This window comes from Archocentrus centrarchus, chromosome 11 (genome assembly GCF_007364275.1).
Source record: "Archocentrus centrarchus isolate MPI-CPG fArcCen1 chromosome 11, fArcCen1, whole genome shotgun sequence".
Taxonomy (NCBI): domain Eukaryota; kingdom Metazoa; phylum Chordata; class Actinopteri; order Cichliformes; family Cichlidae; genus Archocentrus; species Archocentrus centrarchus.
This window is the reverse complement of record NC_044356.1, coordinates 22168816-22185630: the sequence shown is the minus strand read 5'-3', so window position 1 is coordinate 22185630 and position 16815 is coordinate 22168816. Positions and strand designations below refer to the sequence as shown.

The following is a 16815-nucleotide window of genomic DNA, read 5'->3' as shown; positions in this document are numbered from 1 at the left end:
TGGTTTTGCTTTATATACTGTGATTTAATAAGGAAAACACTAACGTAAGCCAGTCCAAGTGGTGTTGGTGGTACCAGTGCCATGCTTTCCATTGGTTCCTGTTTACATGATGCCCACAGGACACGCCGTGATTGGTGGCTTCCTCACACGTGACCAGGCAACTTTGTACATTTGACAGGGAGTAGGAGGGTTTTGTGGAGATCAGAAAAACGACAGCGCGATAAAAATTAGTATTGTTGCACTTCACAAATTAATGACCATGAGTTCCTACTTGATAAACTCCAACTATATCGAGCCTTCCTTTCCTCCATGCGACGAATATCAGCAGAGCGGATACATCCCCAACCCTGGTGATTACTACGAGCGGCCAAAAGATACGGGCTTCCCCCATCACGAAGAGCCATCCTATCCGAGGTCAAACTACACAGAATCGGGATATGATTACGGTAACGTCCCCGCCACCGGACTCGACGATTTCAGCGATGGGCACCACGCACAAACCGCAACCAGTTCCACAGAGCCACGGACCTCGCCTCACCGCGGCCCCAGACGGTGGCGCAAATGCCAGCAAAGACTGCAGCCTCGCCACTGAAGTATATCCCGGCGTAGCGAAGGGCAAGGAGCCGGTGGTCTATCCTTGGATGAAAAAGGTCCACGTTAGCAACGGTGAGTTATCATCACGGTTAAATAACTGAACCACTGAGAAACAACCACTGGAACACACGCAAGCCTATTGAGGCAGCACTAGTAGCAGCCCTTACAACAGCAATTTACGACTATCGAGCAGCAGGGTCGGTAATTAAGGACCCTCGTAAATTTTATTGCCTGTGTTCGTCTGTCGGGGCCATGTGCCTTTGTTGCTTTTTAACCCAAACTACCTCCACCGCTGGAGCCAAGCCAAGGTAATATTCAGCCCCGCTGTTTTTGTTAATCATTTCTAAGCTTGATCTGTCCCTGGATGCGAGTACTTGTACACTCGGCATCTCCACATTAAGGTCATGTCCGTAAACTGAAACAGAGACAGAGTGTAGAACAAGCGGCTGCAAATTTCCACCAAACCCAGAAATATGTACATAATTTTCAAAGCTATTATGTGTCCAGTGGCCGGATTTAAGGGTTTGGAGTAAACGCAATCAACCTGCATGTAACACCTGCTTGCCTCCTTGTGTATGGCTTTTTTCCCCCTCCCAGTCAGTGCCAGTTACAATGGAGGAGTGCCCAAGAGGTCCCGCACTGCCTACACCCGCAGCAGGCTTTGGAGCTGGAGAAGGAGTTCCACTTCAACCGGTACCTGACCCGGCGCAGGCGGGTGGAGATTGCTCACACCATGTGCCTGTCCGAGCGCCAGGTCAAGATCTGGTTTCAGAACCGGAGGATGAAGTGGAAAAAGGAGCACAAGCTTCCCAACACCAAGATTCGCTCCTCAAGCTCGGCCTCAGCCTCAGTTTCGGGGGCCCAACAGCAGCAGCAGCAGATCAAAACAGGCCAGCAGCTTGTTCCCACGCCGTGCACCGCAGGTCTATAGTGCATGAATGAACCCCATCCCCGAAAACCCCAATCCAGACTGAGATGGCAAATGACACAAGTGGAATTTGATGGACCGATTCTCAGTATTTTACACACACGGTGTTATCTCTTTCACCTTGCCTCTGCTATTGGGCCCCTGTCACGTCCTTTGTACCCTTTCCCTTTCCCGGCCGTCCTCGCCCTCTTCATATAAGCTTGAAATTCACCTTTAATTGCCACGGTGGCAAGCGAAGTGTTTATATATTTGTTTATTATTATGAAAGAAGGATAACGCACATCAAACTTGGATGAAATGTATAATTTCAGTTAAAATTGAGTGAGGTAAAAGTAAGTTGACCTCATTTTTCAGTGTTCTCTTTGATATTTTTTCTTTTTTTCTGTTTTTTTTTTCTTTATTGTTGCTCATGGAAAAGTTCTAATATACTTGAAAGATATTTAGCGAGACTCTATAGATGCCAGTTAGAAAACCCACACGTTTTTTTTATTTTTTTTTATTTTTTTATTTTAGAGGCATGGCATCAGTCAGAGTATAGCAGCGTAGTATGTGTGTTTGAGTGGGTTGGTTTACTGTTGAATGTAGTCCAGGTGACTTTCACATCTAATGTACATAGACAAATCACAATGATGGCACAATAAGGAAAGCGTTTCGTCAAGTAAGTTTATGTTTGTTGGTGTCGTATGGTCTAGTTTTATTTGTGCTAGTGCGTCCATGTTTGTGCTGTGTTCTAAACTGTGAATATTTGTATATGTTGTCTCAGTAATGGCCGTTGTGATGTAGGCTAGTTTAGAATAAATCTGTCCTTGTGAAATAAATGTGTGCTTCACTTATAAGGCTGACATGGCTTCGGATATTTTCTCACCGCAAATACGGATTTCACTTCACTGCATTCAAGGGGCCTACTGGTTTTAAAATTCATTCCTATTTTTATTAATTTATTTTAGAGATTACAATTTTGTTCCTAAAATTGTTCATTTGTTTTTCCTTGTCATTTCAATTCAGTGTGTGGACTATAACGCCCTAAAGCTTTTGGTCAGCAATCCAGCCATTTGTGGCGCGTGCACAAAGTGCTCATATCATGTTTGAGTCCCCGAACAATTTACCGTGCAACATGTTGGCAACATATGTTTTCCGGCACTTTTTTAAACTCTGCGAAAAACATTTGCTGTATAATATTGATTTTACACATAGGTTTCTTTTGTTAATATTGCGCACCTCCACTTTAATACATTTATGACGAGGATAAGACATTTTCAGATTACGAATGTGCCAAATCACTTTCGAGTATGTCTTAAAAATGCAATGCCGTGCACAAACTTGGACCAAGTGTAGGTATGTCTAATCCAATTATGCCCTTTTTTCTTTTTTTTTTTTTTTTTTAAAACTGCTCAGTGTTACGAGCGTCATGCGCGTTTTCGTGGATTAGGCTGAGCTGTGGCAGAGTATGTGTATCAGGCAGGTATCAGCTGTTAGCTCCAAAGTTTTATAGGCTGTACTGTCACGGGAATCAGAAACAAACCTAAATTGTTAAATGTATCCGGCTACGCATATTGTTGTCACTTACCATTACAGGGAGTGCACCAGAGTGTGAGTGTTGGTCACTACCTGCTACATCCAAACAATAGAGAGTTCAGCTGGGGGACACGGCCGGCACTGGCCAATCACCGGCTCAGAGTACTTCTTCTGACCCTTGACCTTTCGACACACACAATGTTAAGACCATATATCAGCAGCGCGAGCTCCGAGAGCTTTTTCTTCTCATTTACGGTTTACCCAAAGAGGGCGAGGAAACAAAAACTGTGATTGTGGATGTGAGTCAGAGGCATGACACCGCTCTCCTGCAAATAATCACTGGAACATCCCTGACAGAGCATGCAGACAGGGAGCAAGTATAAGCAGAAACAAGCTAAATGTTATTTGCTCTGTTGGTACTGATGGTTTCGGCTCATGGATTGTGTCAGTAGCTACACGTTGGCTGGATCTGTAATGAAATAAATCCAACATTAATTGGAGTTTATTTAAAAAAAAAAAAATCCAAAAATAAATTCCATAGAATGATAGACTCATACAAATAACTGATGTATATTTTCGTGTAACCATTTTGCTTCTTTCGTGTTATCAGTTACCAGTTTGTTGCAGAAATGCTTAAGCTCACCATTACTGAGCAGCAGTTGCTTCAGATATGAATGCTGTGCAGGAGATGACGCTGAGGCTGACTGGCACCAATTTTGCGCAGACTCCAAGAAGTCCAATTCTGCATAAATTACAGATTTCAAGTCATTTGAGTCGCGAATAGAGGTCACTTCCAATGTACTGAAATTTTAATTCGCCCGTTCACGTGACTCGTTGAATAATGAATGCCCCGGGGTCAGAAATAGATCTGAAATTCTGACTTATTTTCATTTGAAGTGATCCGCAGGGTGCGAGTCAGATCTCTTCTCCTCTGACAAAACTCTATCCGCTGGACCGTCATGACTTGTGAGTAGATTTTTGCGACTCCTTTTTATTTTATCTTTGTAGAGATATCACAATACTGCATAAAATATCCCGGAAGTGGCGTTTGCGCCCTGATCATTGTGTGCGTCTTACTGGATATTGAAACGCTGCCTGTCTTTTTGTTGCTAAATGCAACATTGCTGCCCCTTAATATCGCATTTCGCTTTGTATGAACCTCAAACAATCATAAAATAATTTTAAATTTTATTTCATAAAAATTGTAATTGTTGAAAAAAAAAATACACGTTTGGCGTACAGGGTGGTCGTATATAGCTCAGGTATTAGAGTAGATGGGCCACTAATCGTAGTGTTAGAAGTGCGATCTCTCGACCCTCCACACGTGTCCTTAGGCAAGACGCCCTAATCCCAAGATGCTTCCAACTGCAGGCTAACACCTTGCATGAGATGAGGTGCCAAATTGAAAAACAATGCAAAGATAACCGCTAAGTTTACGGAGTGCTATAAGAGTGCAGACTGGACCTCCTAACACATGATTTAAGACAGCAATAATAATTTTACAGTATTCATATCGTCAAACCAGAAAGAGCAAAAACATGGTCACATTCAATCTACAATTTGTTTTTAAAACTTAATTTTAATGAATATTTTGGAAAATTTGTTGTAAAATGAAATAATGCACATCTAACTGCAAAGGTAAAATCTTTTCTCTCTTTCTCTCTTGCTTTCTGTGCGTGCGTGTGTGTGTGGTGTGTGTGTGTGTGTGTGTGTGTGTGTGTGTGTGTGTGTGTGTGTGTGTGTGTGTGTGTGTCGGCTGAAACGCTTCTATGCAATACAATTTTAATGAATAGCACCAAAATAAACAGCCAGTATTTGTGTTGGCAACGTTCAGCTCCAAATAACTGTATGCACTAAACCATGCGTCCCAATAAAAAAAAAAAAAAATACACAAGTGAAATAATATTAATAGCAGTCTCGAATGATGACAGCAAATTTGATTGTTAAACAGCTTTGTTATTACATTAGGTTAAAGTCTTAAGTATAACAAATAAAGGGACCCTTCAGTGAGCGTGAACACAATAACCAAGTTAGATTAAATTTAGGCTATTATTATTATTATTTTATTTATTTTAAAAATTCTTTTATTTTATTTTATTTTATTTATTGGACTTATTTCCAAAATTTACCTGCAGCTAAAGCCCACTGGGTCATTTCTAATAAAGAGCCAAGAGTCTGTTCAACATGTTAATTAAAAATATCTTTATTACAACAGTCTTGTGCAAAAACACATCAGTCGTCCTAATCTGTCAGTGTCGGTCTGGGTTCATGAGAGATGGCTCCTCTCAGCTTCAGGCGTTGAATTTGCTTTAGCCTTGATGTTGGGTGGTGTAAACCTCGCAGAAAGAGTTATCTTGGTCTGAGAGTGTCGGTAACCTAAGACTGGCTGTTAAGAGCTCCCAGTGTCAACATTGTGGGAAGATATGGCTAACATCCAGAGGTCTCTGCCTCTAACTCCTCTTCGCTGACAGTGATAAGGAGCCTTGATTTGTGTAAATACCTCTGATACAGTTGTTTAATGCGAAAACAGCCGAGATTTAAAACATAATCAATCAGCTACTTTGGGCTGAAAGAGAACGTTTAACTGCTTTTTTTCTTCTGAGCAAAAGGCAAATCTGGAAAGTAGTAGATCAAAAAGTGAAAACAGTAGGCTACCAGCTGAGGGCCTTTGATTTCCACCTTCTCCTTGTTTTGAACTCCAAATAACTTTCCACTCAAGACTCCATGCCTCTGTCCGGGTCAGGGAAAAGTTCAGGTGCGGTGGCAAAAGGCAACGTAGGATTGTCTTCCAGAGCAAGGTCATGTCAACCCATGTAATCCGCTGACAGCTTCAAATCTACAGAAGAAATTAACAAAATCAATATTTAGTTTAAGACAGGAAAAAAAAAATCGCGTATCTCTTCGCATTTATGCTTCTAAAGCCTGTGCTTTAAAGTTCTAAATTTAACCTTCGTTTTTCCACCTTTTTAAATGTGAGGAAGGTGAGCCAATACGAGGGGCTCTGCCTCTGTTCCTGCCTTTCAAAGTTTACCTCTCAAGTTGTAGTTTGAGAGGACAAAAGCTGATGTGGGAGTGGGATGCTTTCTATGTCCGCCCCAAATGATTAATAGTTGTGGTGGAATTTTTCCACGCCGCTGCTCAGTGTTGACGGAAAACAAGCGCCAAACGGTGCCGTGAAGCAGAGAAGCTGTTTCAGGCTAGGATTCTGGCAATACCTGTAATATCTGAAGGCAGATATATATTTCACGGTGCCACACTATGTAGATAGAAACTGGTTTGTACCAAGGCGAAATAAAAGTTTCCCTCAAAACCCTTAACCTTTGCTCCAGCTTGTAATTTCAACCATCACTCAGCTGTTCATAGGAAACGCGTAAGTGCATGTAGGTCTAATGGGGGTCCATGTACTGATCAGCAGGGTCGAGCAGCCACACTTTGGTTACCTCGCCTCCACTTTCCGCTCACTGCTGACTGACAGGCAGCCCTCACAACCACCAGGACGCTCAGCCTTCTTATGTAGGACAGGTAAATGTGTAACGTTTTGTTTGTATTTACCCAGCAGCGTGCAGACGTTGCTGATGGAGGAGCAGAGCCTGACTAAGTGGTGCTAAAGCACAAGTCTGACAATTAGGACGGGGGCGATATTGAGTTGAGTTTTCTGTAACACTCCTCAAACCTGACTGTGTTGTACGGAGAAAGCAGATTCACTGCAGCGAGGAGTAATTATTATTCCACTCTTAAATTGTATTTAGCGGGGGAAAGCCATCTTCATCTCGCATAGCGCGAATTATCATGCTGCAGTGCAAACACTCTCGTTATAATCTGGCTCGGGGCTGCGTCTGCACTCGAAACTCAGCATAATACAGCAGGATTAGCTCTTCAGCTGCTAACAGGCACCAAATATATGGCACTTTAAAACTGACACAACGTCTTACCCCTGAATGGGCGACACGTGGAAAAAGCTGCTTCTCTGTGAGAGGCTTGCTCCTCTGCCAGATACATTGCAGTGTCAACATACCCCCTTTTTTCTCTCCCTCCAAACTGATCCGTTTCTCCTCAGGGGCAATGACTGCCTCCATTAATGATTCACGGGCTCAATAAAGGGATTTAAGTTGACGTTGCGTCACGTGAGCGCGGCGCATAATACTGCGTGGTGTTATGGCACTGGGAAGAAAACCGGAGCCCTGGTCTGGCCATATGATGCAGATTATATGCGGGTTACCCCACTTTTCGCGAGGGGGGAGTCCTGGCTTTGTAGTTGTTTATCCAGGGAGAAAAGAAAGTAGAGGCAGTCTGAGAGAAAGAGGATTCCGGTTTGTGGATGTATTCTGCTGTCACGGACGGATATGTTTTTCCACGCGGACGGATTCAGAGCTCGAGCTTTGGGAGGATGGATTTTATTTTGAGGTATTTCCGCCGATTGTTCATTACTGTCGTGAGTTATTGCTGCGCGAGGCAGAGGTCAGTAACAAAGGGTCCAGGGCTTCTTTGTTTTTTTTTTTTCTTTTTCTTCTTTTCTGCAGGGCGATAAAATAGACATATCAAGAAGCTTCACTTATGTATTAATATCTCAGGTATCACAGCTAGCACAGCAAAGCAAATACCTTAGCTCCAAAAGCATTTTAAACACATTGTACTTATAACCATTAAGGATTTGTCTTGGCCATTAAGGTTGAGACCTTGTTCCAGTTTATGCCTCCTCGTCCAACGCTATGATAAACACAGTTTAATTCCAGTCTAAAGTGAAAGAGAAGTACTATAATGAGGAATATATCGGTTTAATTGCAGCTTTAACAGCATGAGCTACCATTCAGTTAAAAAGGCCTCTGTTGCTAAATAAAGCAGCCATTCAAATATAGGTTTCCAAGCAAAAACCCAAACAGAGCGCGGGGCTCCTCTATATAAACAAAACATCTCGTTGCTTTACGTCCCTTTTTTTGTGCGTAAATCATACATCAAGATGGGCTCCATTAACAAAAAAAAAAAAAAAAAAAGTATGGGAAAGCGGTGGGGTTGTGTCGCTCCGCCAGGGAAACGAGGATATAATGGAAGACGCGAGTGCCATCCAGGACCGGGCGGCCGCTCTGATGGTCACGGCGCTCCTGCTTGATTTATGGGCGCGGGGACTTGGGGAAGATGGTGCGCCAGAGCTAATGACTATTCGATCCATTTGTGGAGAAATTGCTTGCCGGTCAGCAGGGAAACAACAAATGCGTTATTTGCATAGGCCAATTTTCATGTTATTATGATAGTATGCTGATACCCAGCAATTTGTGACTGTAATGCTGTTTGTCCAGAAGAATATCTGAATTTTGGCTTTTATTCATTATTTTTTTTCCCTATTTTGTTCATTAGTTTTTCATAGACTTACATTGTGGTTTTTTATGTTAAAATGAATTAAGACTTGCTGGTTCCTTTAAGCTGTAAAGATATCATTACATAAATAATAATAGTACTTTAATACATTGCCTTGGATGTTGCAGTTTAATTTAAAAAAAAAATCCCCAAATGAAATAATCGTCAAGACGACTGGATAAATTTTTCTTTAGATTTATATTACACTTTTGTTTTTGAGTCATGGCGCGCGGGCCTAAACAGTCACGCATAACAACAATAGCCTTATTATTTATAATTACATTCGATCCTAGCAGTATATTAGACCCTGAATTTAAAATAAAATCCAGATTAATTTAATTTACAAAATCGTTAAAAATGTTGGCTCATCCTCCAAAAGAAATGAAAATTTTTATTCCACTCCTTGTTGCAGAAATCCAGCTCAGTAAATTCTGGCCAACGCACGGTCTCCGAGACACCTTGAACTCCCTTCGGTAAGTCCATATATCTTTATTGATTTGTGTTATGAATGCTTGATGGTGATATCCTTATTCAATTTCTAATAAGTACCACACCACGCCCACCGAGCACTCGCAGGGATAGAGAAGCAGCCTATGGCTTGTACGTTTCCTTGTAGCGGCAATATGACCAGCCCGAGAGCAATAATTCCTTCTCTTCCACTTGTCTTTGTGGTGCAATTTGTCACTATAAAAGTGACGAGAGGAATCGCAGCTCTTGGAGCGGTGCCTTACTCATTTCAAAAACCACTTTCTGTGAAAGCCATCTGCTTCTAGCTGCCATAGTTTACTGCACTGAAGTTTTTTTATTTTTTTTTCTTTTATCAACATTTCAGGCTGCTTTTTTTTTTCTTCCTTCCCACGTTTTGCCCCTTACTATGCACGGCACTATACGACTACAGGCTCGCTGACTTTTAACCCTCTCCTCAGGGCCAAATTAAAGAGAGAGTCGAATCAGCATTTTAGCACAACACAAAGAAGTAAATAATTATACAGACTGGCTATTTTGGTTGTAAAGAGGGGGGAAAAAAAGGCGAGTTAGCTTTAAAAAAAATCCTCACGTGAATTTTTGTCCCACTCCACCTCCCACGCCGTCCGTGTGTTCAACAGGTTTTAATTGTGTCAACTGAATTTTGTCCCAGAGCCTGAAACCAGCAGAGAAGCTGCAGCTCTGGACGTGTTTACAGCCCGGGGAAGCTGAGAGGACATAAATCTACTTTTCTCAGGCTTTCTTTTTGGCTGCAAAAGACAACATTAATATGCTGAGGGATTCCCCCTGCTGCCGCTCTCTTTTCCCCTGGTCCTCGCTGCATGTCCTCCACTTTGCCTTTTGGTGATGAAACTTCGGCCCATTTTTCACACCCTGCTCCTAGTGGGGTTGATATAAATCGAATACAGCTTTGATCAGCCATGCTTTCAAATCTCAGCTATTTGAAAGCACAACTATATATATGTACATATGTGTGTGTGTGTGTGTGTGCACACAGTATTCCCGTGTATTAAGATATTTATTTTATTCTTATGTCAAAAGCCATGAAGGGCATACCTGGCGCAGGAAAATGGAAACGCATTGTTGTCTCCTTTTGCCAAAATGTGCAGAAATTCGGGTTAATGATTAAGCCGTGGATAGAAGCCCTTTATGTCCCATGGAAATGGAAACGCAGCATGGTCGAGGCCTGATTATTCCTTTGTATTCGCCCTGTCTCTCCTACATCTCATTCACTAGGCTCATAATTCCACTGCAGGCCATGGAGTAAATAATAAAAAGATTTAAAACACTTTAGGGAAGGACTGTGCTATTTGTAGCGATGTATTTTTTTCTCTTTTTTTTTTTTTTTTGTGGACGCACTCCCTCATTTGGTTGGGGGAGGAGGAGAGGCAACCACTTGATTTGAACAGGCTTTCCAAGGCGCTACTTCATTTGCATAATTTTTCTTGTCTATGGTGACGCTCTGGTTCGGGGCAGTTCACTGGTGACTGCATGGTACTAGTGAAGGATCACATAGGCCAGCATAGCCTTGACTGACTTTAATATTGCTATGAAGCACTGGCTACTGCTCTATAGCAAGACGATCCATTCAATCTTGGGACTAGACAAGTCTTATCTCGTTGACCCGACAGCTCACGCCTGCTTTCGTAATCTCGGTTTACCCATCCACGTCGAGTAGGGGGAAAAAAGGAAAAGAAAAAAAAAGGGGGCTTCTCCCGGCTCTTCCCTTTTTGTTGTGGCTGCTAATGCTTGGTGTATGGCAGGGCGCAGTCTCCTACCGCTGCTTCACCCAGTCAGCCCTGTCTTTAAACTTTTCTCTGGATTACTGCTTTGATCGATTTCGTCGCTGAATGAGAAAATATTGCTTGGTGCTCTGCATTCGTCGTAAGAGGATAAGGTAAGCAGGCCAGGAATAGGCTCCCTCGGTTGTAAATGGCTGAGTTTGTATGTCGCGCGGTGATTTATCACCGTATGACTTAGATCTCGGTTCAGGAAGAGTTCACACACACAGTCAGGCAGCCAGATTTCTCCAGCGTGGAGCAGAGGGCTGCGCAAAGAGCTCACGTCTGTCTTTTGTCTCTCTTTCTCTGCCATTTATGACTATCGCAATGGTTCGCCTGGAGATACACACCACAAAGCGTTGTGATATCTTTTCCCGGTCATCATGCGTGCAGACACAGTGAAGACATGTGCTTTCACTCTGTGGTTTAGCAACGCTGAGGGCATTTTAAACTGATTTGCTTTTTGCTATTGTATGCAAAAGAGTTTACAATCCACAATTGTTCTACATTTACATTTTCATTGTACTCCTTTTATGATAATGCATTACGTAGTTGTGCCTCTGTTTCGGGGCTGAAGATTCTGAAATATACAAGTTTTTTGTAAAAACTCGATTTTTTAACATTATTATTATTATTTTACTATCAGACATAAAACAACCCGACTCATCTGTTATAATCTCAATAATGTTGCATGCAATATGTATTTTTTTTGTTTAATGTATTTATTTGTTTATTCACTGCTCCCTTATGAGGCGACGGGCCAATGGCTAAATCTATAGAATTTATAGAGCAGACAACAGATGCATGGATTCAGAACCAAATGAAAAGTGAATGGGAAAATTGCATTGATGTTGAAAATCTTTAGGTTAAAGGTAATAATAATAATAATAATAATAATAATAATAATAATAATAATAGTTGAAAAACGGTTGAACCCACTATTTCACTGTTAATGTCACATTAAAAAATATTTCCCCCAAACGAGCAGTTATATGTGTCTATAATAGTTTATAGTCTCTCCAGTACTCCCCGAGGTTACCTGCATGAATTATGGCGTTCTAGCAGCAGCCTCTAGCTGTGCCATCCCCGGGTTTCTGTCTGCCTAATACTTGCTTTGGCACGGCTTGGCTGCTCACCGGGTCGCTCATTCCGAGCTGGCAGTCCCGGCCCACTGATCCCCATATATCACCGCGACCGGCCGCCGCTCAGACAGCACCGACAGCAGCCATTACTATGGGCCTACTGGAACAAAGTTCAAACCATGGTCATAGAGATGCACGGATGCCGGCCGGTTTTTCAGGTTTTTTCGGGGCCTTCACATTTTTTCCATCATTATGAGGAAAGATAGAAAAAAGAGAGAGAGTGAGACTAGGTCGCTGTTGATGCTCTTCGCACACACAAGCTCAGGGTATTATATTCTCTTATAAACGATTTATTTTTTCTAAAAGTGAAAAATAAAATGGGTTAAAAGCTTGTGGATCATAGGGAATGTTTTCACTAGCTATATAGGAAATTAGATACAGTGTTGACAGCCCTGTTGGTAGAATAACAGTGTAAAAGAAATATTATTTTCCTGTGTGGTAACCCGCTAACAAGCTATTTCCACAGCACATTTTCCCCCGCATTTCTCCATAAGGCCTACTGTAACTATATTTTGTTTCACTGTTAGTTAGACTCAAAGATTTAAAACGACATCCAGCTTCTTTCATGTTTCAAAATGATTTGACAATCTGAATTGCTTTTAAAAGGTTTTATGTTTGGCACAGATGGTAATACAAGGTTAGTGCGTGCCTCTGTGTCCCGTGTAAGCCATAAGGTAAACGGTAATAGTCCACAGAATTGTTGGCCCTATCTTGCCTCCATAGTCTCCAGTGTCAGGGCTGCATTGAAAAGTAAGATGGATCGCCACCATTTCTTCTCCTCACAGTGCTTCTTGTAACCCTAGGTTCACCCAAGGAGGCCATTGGCGGAGAGGCGTCACGTGACCACGGGGTGCCAATGTTATTCTACAAGGGTGTCAAGACCCTGTCAGTTTCTGAAATAAATATTGGGAAACGGCGAGATGCAAAAGGCAACCTACTACGACAGCTCTGCAATTTACAGTGGCTACCCATATCAAAGCGCAAATGGCTTCAGTTATGATGCCAATCAGGTCCAATATCCCCGGGCCTCTCATGTGGAAGTGAGTACCATCGACCTGCCTGCTCCCTGCAGTCTCCTGACGGCTCCGTGGCTTTGCAAAAGCCGGGGGAGATGGAGGAGAGCTGCGACAGGACCACAGCCATTCAGGCGGCACAGTCCAAGGTTCATCCCGAAAGCAATCAGCCCGCAGGTGCCGGTGTCAGGCCCACCCCCTTCCTCACAGTCCCCCGGTGCTATCAGCCAAAACACAAGCAACGGGTCCAACCAACCAGCCAGTGCCAAGAACGACTCCCCGACCTCTACTGCTCGCAGCAAGCAGATCTTCCCTTGGATGAAGGAATCCCGTCAGAACACCAAGCAAAAACCCACCAGTAGCTCCAGTTCAGGTACTAAGAACCTAAACACTACTGCCTCTAACATCCTCAGATCCTCCAGTCTCATTGAACATTCTGTATAATGACAACAAAGGCATTCTATTCACACACTTTGATAGTCTCCAGTCAGAAAGTCAAGTCAATGCACAGGTGGTGAGCAGGTAAGGGGTTAGGAGAAAGGGGTGGGGGCAAAACAGAACAATACTTCCCCTGGGAAGGTCATAATGATCTGCTTTCTGCACTGTGACAGAAAGCTGTTATATGTTTTAAAACATTATTAATCCGGGTTTTGTGGTATTATGTTGCTATTGCTGCAAAAATGTATAATCACTGCTATGATCCCAAATACCTTCTAATATTAAAATAATTTATTTTTACACTGCAGTTACTCAGAAACTGCAGTGCAAACTCACAGACTGACTACTGTACAGTGTAGTCAAAAACGGTAAGAATTTAAAAAACAAATCTCTTTAAAGTTTGTAGAAATGTTACAAATTATATATGCAATGCAAAGTTGTAGATACTGAAAAAACTGTTTGCCACATTAGCAGTGGATTCCATTTGTTGTCTCTTTTGCCCTGCACCTGACCTGTCCTACTGTAAACAGACATATCCACTGATCACATAATGGTCCTGGACAGACAACAAACACACAACAGTTGTTTCAGTTTGTCCTGCTGTTTTGATTAGCGAAAAAAACTCTGTAGGTCAGTGTGCATGTGTGGGAGTTGGTTAGGGTGTATTTACCTTAGGGCCAAGCTAAACCTTTAGAAATACACATGTTCCCACGAACTTATTATTATTTTGTAAATTTAGTGGTTGGTGCTATAATTGAGGTATGTAGGTTATAGCACATTGAATTCAGCAAAAACGCGTGGCTCGATTAGTATTTGGGGACGTGTTTTTGAGGGTGTTTTTTTTTACGCACGTTTACACACGCAAGCTAGAATCTGCTGTTTTTCTAAGTTAGGTTGTAAGTGAAGGCGTAATGGTCAAAGCAGTATGGTAGCCTTCTTTGTTATGTTGTTAAGAAGTCTTTATTAGGGCGTATCCAATGGATAACGATCCATACCTCACTAACAATTTTGGAAAACTCTTCACGCACGTTTTAAAGCAGGTACTAATTCCAGATGCCGCTTTGTTTAGTGGACAACACGGTGGATCAGAGCGGTATTTTGGGGGTCTTTATTACATAGAGACATCTAAAAATGCAGGGCTTTTCATCTTTACTTTGCCTTCTCTGTTTAAGTAGTTTAAATGCAAAGCAGACTGGTTTCAACTTGAATTATGATGGAATGTGTTTTAATTAGTTTGAATAACGCCTGGGGTTTTAGCATTTATAAGAATCTGCTGTACATCCCTCACGCACGCAGGAAAGGTGCACAGCGCTTAACGTATACGTTACCATCCGCGTCTTTCACGAATCTAACTAGCCTTTTGAAAACCAGTTCCTAAAAACTGTTCCTGCAATCATCGTGTGATTCACGACGTTCGTGTAATCCACATTTCATCTATGACATAAGAAACTGGGCCAGATTATGTCATGCGGCAATCCTATTACTTGAGGTCTGGGCGACAGGTAGTGATATTTATTAAATATTGGCCGCCTGCCATAACAGTAAGTAGACCAACACCTTGCAATTCGGCAGCCAGATCCAGCTTCTTAAGCTTATCAGCGAGGGCAAGGCGAACTGTTTTATACACCCTGAGGAATACATAATGCTTGTGTTTGCATTATGTTTGTGCTACTGTGCAACTATGGGGGAAAATGAGGGTCAGGATGTTTTAGTAGTAAATCTGAGGGTACCCGGTTCCATATCAGGCACTGACCCACTATTCTCCAGTTACACTGCTTGCTTTGCAGGTTTGTGTAGCTGTGTCTATACACTGATTGTAGACTGACTTATGAAGCCTTGATGATAACTCTTGTGATTCGCTAACAGGGAGAGGGTTTATTAAAATGTTGAGATGTTTGCACCACATGCACACATGCACGTTATTAATGTTATTGGTCCATGATGATATAAGTGGGTATATTATTTGGTAAACTCCTCAGTCAACACCTCCGCCCCCTCCTGATCGCAGTTTGCTTACAGCTATGTGTTGTCACATGATTTCACTTTCACTCTCCTGTCTTTGCCTCTGTACCTCTCTCTGTATAACGGATTACTGACTGACATCCTCCTCTCCTTCATCCTGACAGTGGAGAGTTGCCCCGGAGACAAGAGCCCCCCGGGGTCAGCAGCATCAAAGAGGGCCCGGACAGCTTACACTACGCTCAGCTTGTGGAGCTAGAGAAGGAGTTCCACTTTAACCGGTACCTCTGCAGACCCCGGAGGTGGAGATGGCTAACTTGCTCAACCTCACAGAGAGACAGATCAAAATCTGGTTCCAGAACCGCAGGATGAAATACAAGAAGGATCAGAAAGGCGTCGGAATGATGCCTTCTCCCGGTGGACAGTCCCCGCGCAGTCCCGTGGGCCCCGCTTCCGGTGGTGCCGGCGGTGTGGGAGGCGGATACCTCAACTCTATGCATTCTCTTGTAAACAGTGTACCATATGAATCCCAGTCGCCGAATTCTTACAATAAACCTCATCAAAATGCATACGGTATGCCTACGTCATACCCCCTCCTTTAAACAACTCCCTCAACAACTGCCCGCCCTCCCAGAAGAGGTATCCCGGGAACGACTCTGCCACGCCCGAGTATGACGCGCATCCCCTTCAAGGAAATGGCAGTTATGGACGCACATGCAAGGCAGCCCTGTTTATGTCGGCGGAGGTTACATCGACTCAATGCCCAGTTCTGGGGCCTCTGTTTCGGTCTGACCACCTACTCACCACCGTCCGCAAACATGGAGTATAATGGAGCATCACAATGGGTAACAGTCAGCATCACGGAGTGTGTGATCCGACACCGACTTACACAGACCTAACGCGCACTACTCTCAGGAAAGAATCCAGGAAGCGCCCAAACTGACGCATCTGTAGCAGTGGCGCTGCCTGGATCACTCCGCCCATTGTCTTATCCACCTCCAGACATATTATGCTTTGTTTCTGCGCTCCTCACGGCTTCCACCTTCTCTCTGCTTTTGTTTATGTTTTCTATAGGTTTTGGTGTGTGAAGTAGCGTAGGATAAATAATCATGACTTGCTTGAATTTGCTCGTGTCATTGTCTCGCAGAGACCTTTATCTGGCTGTAGGAATTCTAAAGCGGGAGGGAGGGGGGTCACAGTATATGCATAGACTTATTTAATCTTTTTTATAATAATGTTCTAAAATCAAAACTCAAACAGGGTATTATGAACACATGTTATCCATTTTCAATGTGAATTTGTCCGTCTTTTATTTATCCGCAGTGAAGAATTATGTTTTTTTGCATTTTGTTGCACTTGTGTAAGGATCCTTCAAGAGCCACGAGTTGGGATTATGAGGGAAATACATTTTCAGAAGCAAGGGTCATGAGCTTACACGCAACCTCCCTTGCTTATGTTTTGTTCTATTGGACTTTCTAATGTTATTTATTTTGTTTGATGTAAAGATAAAAGAGTTTTTTAGTATTATTTGACACCCCCTCCATCTTTGTGTGCGGAGAAGGTTGGTGGGAATTCGCGTCTCGGCCCTTTTTCAGCCCATCCATGTA

General features: G+C 42.7%; 2 protein-coding genes across 2 annotated transcripts; both read left to right on the top strand.

Annotated features, from left to right (window-relative positions):
- hoxa4a (homeobox A4a) lies at nucleotides 1-2321 on the top strand. The gene is given in 4 exon segments (XM_030740616.1): nucleotides 1-499; nucleotides 501-666; nucleotides 1192-1242; nucleotides 1245-2321. Coding segments are annotated over 4 exon segments (744 nt in total). The 5' UTR covers nucleotides 1-253; the 3' UTR covers nucleotides 1526-2321.
- A 4826-nt stretch (nucleotides 2322-7147) lies between these two features.
- hoxa3a (homeobox A3a) lies at nucleotides 7148-16397 on the top strand. Its single transcript, XM_030740611.1, is given in 13 exon segments — nucleotides 7148-7441; nucleotides 8802-8862; nucleotides 12602-12836; nucleotides 12839-12983; nucleotides 12985-13184; nucleotides 15376-15444; nucleotides 15447-15509; nucleotides 15512-15793; nucleotides 15796-15915; nucleotides 15918-15986; nucleotides 15989-16039; nucleotides 16042-16107; nucleotides 16110-16397. Coding segments are annotated over 11 exon segments (1236 nt in total). The 5' UTR covers nucleotides 7148-7441; nucleotides 8802-8862; nucleotides 12602-12718; the 3' UTR covers nucleotides 16163-16397.
- The last annotated feature ends 418 nt before the right edge of the window (nucleotides 16398-16815 follow it).